The sequence below is a fragment of the Carcharodon carcharias genome, chromosome 3 (assembly GCF_017639515.1).
Source record: "Carcharodon carcharias isolate sCarCar2 chromosome 3, sCarCar2.pri, whole genome shotgun sequence".
NCBI lineage: Eukaryota > Metazoa > Chordata > Chondrichthyes > Lamniformes > Lamnidae > Carcharodon > Carcharodon carcharias.
The window spans coordinates 225,872,394-225,878,393 of record NC_054469.1 but is presented as its reverse complement, the minus strand read 5'-3'; the positions used below and the strand labels follow the sequence as shown (position 1 = coordinate 225,878,393).

The window sequence follows — 6,000 nt, the reverse complement described above, 5'->3', positions numbered from 1 at the left end:
GCACTCAGCTTGGCTATTCAAAGGAGGTGAATGTAGTTATATAAATAGTGTGTTATTTATTCACAATCTTTGAATACCAGGCACATGCTTATCTTTCTCGAGCATTTCAGTAAGGTTTTAAATATAGCTTAAGCTACTATATTCAAGTAACAATGTATTTTTGTGGCACCGTGCCCAATTGCCTCATGTTTTGCTGCAGCACGATCTGAGTGTGAAATTCAACTAACTTATTCTAATGGCTGGAATCGGTGACCAGCTATCTTGCACTTTAAAGGATTGCCCCTTATTTCTAGGACAGCCTGGGCATCTTCCTCTTGCCTTTGTCCGTTTGTTTTTTGTGAGAGCATGCGTACTACGGAGTTAAGGTCACCAGCACCAACACCCTGCTTTTATCATCAACAGAACTATGCACCCTTCCCCCACCTCCCCAGTCAAAGTGTCCCTTATTTTATTTCTAAGTTGGTTGCCCTATTTTTTGCTTTGCATTTCAATTCACACACGTACACACAGACGAGTGAAAGATTTTGCATCTCTCGCAGTTTTTCTTGAGTTGCTTCAACGCTGGATCTCATTGCGTTCAACTGCTCCTGGCCTTTCACGCTGCTAAATCCAACGTCCTTATCCTTGTGGTGGAAACCTGATTGCGGTTTTTCCCTAATTTGGTGCAGCAGTTAGGGAACCTGTTTTAGTAAATGTATTGATCCTGCTCAGGGGGATGTCCGTCGCCTGGGATCCAACTTAGGCAAAAGCCAGTGTAAAGCGTCCAGTTCAGTTTCCAAAAGATCATTAAAACGTGATGGTCAAGACCCAGCGACCTTTAAGCACGCCTAGTATCCTTGTGTTTGGAAAATTACAAGGCTACCTCTACTCTCAAAATCACAAAACGCAGTTTGACAATATCGTACCAGAACTTGCATTTTCAAACTCCCCATGTATGAGGACTTTACTTCTATAAGTTTACACATTCCATCTCACAACGACATACAGAATTTCCAAAATATATTAAAATAAATCCATTTAAATGCCTTTGCCACTTTTGAAACAACCAATTTTAAAATGTTATAAGTAAAAAGATATTACAAATTGCAAAGAATTGATGCATAGATTTTTCCAGTTATTAACAGTTCTATTTACAGTATATTATATTCTCTAATTCAGCAGCCCTTCTGTCAAACATATGCATCAGTATGTTATCATGCAAACATATGGGGGCTTTGCACATTGGGCTCCCAATCAGTTGGCTTGGGGAGCCAGAGTGAAAGGGAACAAAGCTCTGCTGTCCTTGTGCCCTTTCTCAATGGCCAATGACACTTGGGTCTGTGTCGGCTTTCTGTTTGGATGAGTTGGAACTCCAACAATAGTATAGTCCCCACCACTTATGGCAGGAACACTGATGTTAAAAATAGGTTTCAGCATTGAAACAGCATATCAAACTTGGTCGAACTTAACCAAGGCATTTAAAAAAAAAAAATACTGACTTGATTCAGACGCCTGAAAACTCCACCGAGCAACTGCATCGCAAAAATATTCAGCAGTTGCATCTCAATTTTTGAATTTGTTCATGGGATGTGGACGTCACTGGCAAGGTCACCATTTGTTGCCCATCCCTAATTGTCCTTGAGAAGGTGGTGGTGAGCCACCTCCCTGAATCACTACAGTCCATGGTGTAGGTACACCCACAGTGCTGTTGGGGGATGGGGGGGGGGGGGGGGGGGGGGGTGGGGGAGTTCCAGGATTTTGACCCAATAACAGTTAAAGAACAGCGATATATTTCCAAGTCAGGATGGTGTGTGGCTTGGAGGGGAACTTGCAGGCAATGGCGTTCCCATGTGCCTGCTGCCCTTGTCCTTCTAGACGATAGAGGTCGAGGGTACGAAAGGTGCTGTCAAAGAAGCCTTAGTGAGTTGCTGCAGGGCATCTTGTAGATGGTACACACTGCTGCTACTGTGGGTCAGTGGAGGGAGTGGATGGGAATCCAATCAAATGGATGCTTTGTTCTGGATGGTGTCCAGCTTTGAGTGTAGATGGTGCTGCACTCATCCAGGCAAGTGGAGAGTGTTCCATCACACTCCTGACTTGTGCCTTGTAGATGGTGGACAGGCTTTGGGGAGTCAGGTGGTGAGTTATTCATCGCAGAATCCCAGACTCTGACCTACTCCTGTAGCTACAGTATTTATATGGCTAGTCCAGTTCAGTTTCTAGTCATTGGTAAACCCCACCATATTGATGGTGGGGGATTTAGTGATAGTAATGCCATTGAACGTCAAAGGGAGATATTTAGATTCTCTCTTAGAAATGGCAATTGCTTGGCACTTGTGTGGCATGAATGTTACATGCTACTTTCCAGCCCAAGCCTGAATGTTGTCCAGGTCTCGCTGCATATGGATACGGACTGCTTTAGTATCTGAGGAGCTGCAAATGGTATATGTTGCATATCATCACCAATGCAAAGTGTCTCATCACCAAAGTCACTGCACTTTTAACAAGGTGCAAACAGCTGACTATAGACCGACTTTGTCTGAAATCACCAGAGCTTATGAAGGTGAATAAGCTGCAAATATAATGAACTGCCCAAAATAGTCAGCGTACTTATGTTTTAAGCAGCACCTAGGTGATTAACTCCTAGAATAACAACAAATGGTTGGTACTATTTGCCTGATAAAGGCAGTGCCTTTACTAAATGTGAATGGTTTAGGGGATGGGGACTATTATAAATTTTATTGTTGATTTAGGAGTAGAGCAATGTTTTAAATACTGTTCTTTAAAATAAAATGCCACCCTTCTTCAGAATTTGCATCCTTCACGCTTTCTTGAATACAATGCAGTATATAAAAAAAATCAAAAAAGTGTGCATTAAAAAAAAATATTGGGATATCTTTCAAGGAGCCTAGAAGGAATGCTTCTAAAGTTTGTTTTTTTTTGAAATACCCAAGTTAGCATTTTAACCCTAATATTTCTCTCTTTTGAACTTCTTCTTGATGAACGTTACTATCGCCGCCAAAGGAATACAAGCTGTGGAAACAGCCACCAGGAGTCCAATAACCGCCAAGGCATAAGGTGGATATTCCAACTTCACTGATCGCCCCTGTAAGATATAATGTTATAGCGAGTGCCTAAAAATAATGTACAGATTACATCACATTGTAATATATATATTACACATATCACATATTGTGTACTTCAATGGAGCACAATCATGTATCGTGGATAATTTACAATCTTATAGCCACATCATTAACCCACACGGGCTAACAGAAGACACCTCGGCAAGATCAAAATCTGCAGGTTCAGTTCCACAATCACAAGTCTCAGCAGGGAGCAGTGCTCTCAGAGATGGTGCCTTGCAGGGAATCACCAGGAATGCTCAGCTTCCAGCCCCAAGGTAAATATCCAGGGCACAGCAAGTTAATACGCACACAGGGAAAAGCAGATCAGAGTGCCCCTCCCGACCTGTCCAGACATCAAAAAGCGCTGCTTTAAGACCTCAATGGCATTCTCAGTAACCACTCTTGTTGAGGCATCTGTCTCTGTTGCTGCTACTTGGGCTGCTGTTCTCCACGAGAGCAGAGGGAAGGCTTGGACACCAATAAGCCGACACGATTTCATTCATTGAGGGTAACAAAAGGATCTGAATCCCAAAGTATGAATTGATTGTATTTTGCGAATGAGGTGTTAAGGTCTTTAGCATGTTGCTGCACACAATCTGTAGATACAGGGAGTGGCAGCCCTTCTGTGGAGAAAGTTGAGTGGGGATGGGGGGAAGGTTCTCTGTAGAAATATAAGACTGATGGCCCTGTCTTGCTGCTGCCTTGCTCTCTGATGCCAAAGCTGATGAATTCGCCACCTCTGCAGAAACATCTGCGAGTTGCCTGGTTACTCATGTCAGTACTCCCGCTCCAGCTTGGCCGCGATTCCATGTCTGCTTGGAATGACCCAGTGTCATTTATCAGACAGAGAGAGAGAGAGCAGTGCAGGCAGAAGACTGAGCTTCCAACATCCTTAGGAAATAGATGCTATGCACCTCTACTGCCATTTTGATGAAACACACCCTTCTTAAACACACCTACTCATCAAAGTCCTCACTCAACCCACTTTGCCGGAATATTCTTTGGGGGAAGGGCTAATAACTGGATCCTTAAATGCTGCCCGGCATTACAGAGTATTTACAGCACTGAAGTAGGCCATTCAGCCCATCCAGTCTGGGGCTGGTATTCTTACTGGAAATGCTTAACGCTTACACTAAAAGATTATCCAAATGTTCACTGCCCTGTGTGGAGCCTTTAAAGCTCACATTCGGAAATCATGAGTGTACCCCACATGATTTTTTGTGCCAGACCTCGAACACCGACACCCCTCACCTCAATAAGTAACAAAATATAACTTCTGGATGGGAGAACGATTGGGAACTTAATTGTAATCTACCACTCGGATTGTGCACCAATTACTCCTCACTACACCGAAATGTCTTAATAATCCATTCAATTAACTTTGATGGGACAACAGCCAGTTTGAGCATCATCCGAGTCTACATCGCATGCCATTCCATGGCTAAGAGCACAAAGAGGTGTGGTGTGTTCCCAGATTTCTCCAAGTATTGCTCTCAAGTTGCCTGGGCTATGGCTGCATCAGACCCCTTCTGGATTTTCACTCCACTTCTGTGGGGAAGGTCCGAGTTTTGAGGTCGTGTCTTTGCGCGCACCACGCCGCGGGGAAGCATTGGCGAGAATCCACATGCCACCACTCCACGGCATGACATAGTACCACTCCGCAGCACGACAGGGTTGAACATTGCTGTGCCCGCAACCTTCAGTCGCCTGAATGCACTCGGCAGCCAAGTGATATCAAAGGCTCGGAAGTGAGCACAGTTTAAACCAAATCATATTATGCACATACCTCAGCTGCATTCCACGCAGTGTACGTTAGTGTTCCTGTCATGCTGTAGTCAACAATGTAAAAAATCACCAGGCTTATGATTAAAATAGGGCTTATGAAAACCCAGGTGGTCACCCAGTACCAGTTTGGTTTGTGTCCCATCATCTTCTCAATATCTCTCCGAAATCTGTAAGAGTTACTTTTCTGATTAGTTACACATAATCTGTAGCATGAGTACAGATAATATCATTAAAGTTCATATCTGGAATTAACTCGCGAAAGAAAGAACCTGCATTTATGTAGCATCTGTCACATCCTCAGGAGACCTACAGCACTTTACAGCCAATGAAGCACTTTTGAAGTGAAGTCACAGATGTAATGTAGGAGACATGGCAGCTAATTTATGCACAGCAGGATCCCACAACCAGCAAAGCACGAATGACGAGATATTCTGTATTAGTGAGGTTGACTGAAGGATAAATATTGACCAGGACACTGGACAGACCTGCCCTGCTCTCTTTCGAAATAGCGGCCGTGGGATTTTTTTTCCTCCACCCGAGAGGGCAGACAGGGCCTCGCTTTAACGTCTCACTTGAAAGATGGCACATCAAACAGTGCGGCACACCCTGAACATTTGGCACTGGGAGTATCAGCCTAGATAATGTGTTCAAGTCGTTAGAGTGGAACTTGTTGAATGCCCCCTGGTAGAACCCTGTACGTGACTTTGTTTAACGTGGCGACCTGGAGGGCACCATCACTGCCCGCACGACCTTGACGGGTTTATGGTCAGATTTCAGTGACAAGTCAAGTCACGAACGCTGGGTCTACCCAGCTGCTGTAGTCTTCCTCCGCCACAACCTTTGGACTTAGAGTCAAGGTGATAGTCTGGTATGAAATATGTCTTGCGCAGGGACAGTACCTTGAATGCAGGGGCCATAAAATGTCTTGAAGTGCCACAGTATTTACAGTTTTTAAATTGCTGAACATCATCTGGTGCCACACTTCCAACAGAAGTCAGTGTATACGCTAAATGGGGAACATTATGTAGGCATGTCGAAGGAGGCTCCGAATCAGCAAGACGGCGAGAAAGACAAATGAGTGGGTTAGATCAAGAAGAGAAGTTCAGGA

The 6,000-nt window shown here is 44.1% G+C and overlaps 1 protein-coding gene across 3 annotated transcripts in view; it reads right to left on the bottom strand.

Annotated features, from left to right (window-relative positions):
- Positions 1-2,880: 2,880 nt before the first annotated feature.
- The window catches only part of LOC121276212 (sodium- and chloride-dependent transporter XTRP3A-like), a 50,035-nt gene continuing 46,915 nt past the window's right edge, over positions 2,881-6,000 (bottom strand). The window contains exons 10-11 of one of the 3 annotated variants that reach the window (XM_041184379.1): positions 4,894-5,059; positions 2,881-3,085 (exon numbers count right to left, since the gene is read on the bottom strand). In XM_041184379.1, coding sequence (XP_041040313.1) covers positions 2,948-3,085; positions 4,894-5,059 — 304 coding nt within the window. In that variant the 3' untranslated portion in view covers positions 2,881-2,947. Of the gene's footprint in view, positions 3,086-4,893; positions 5,060-6,000 lie in introns of those variants that run through there. The other 2 variants (XR_005942631.1, XR_005942632.1) reach the window with 2 other exon arrangements.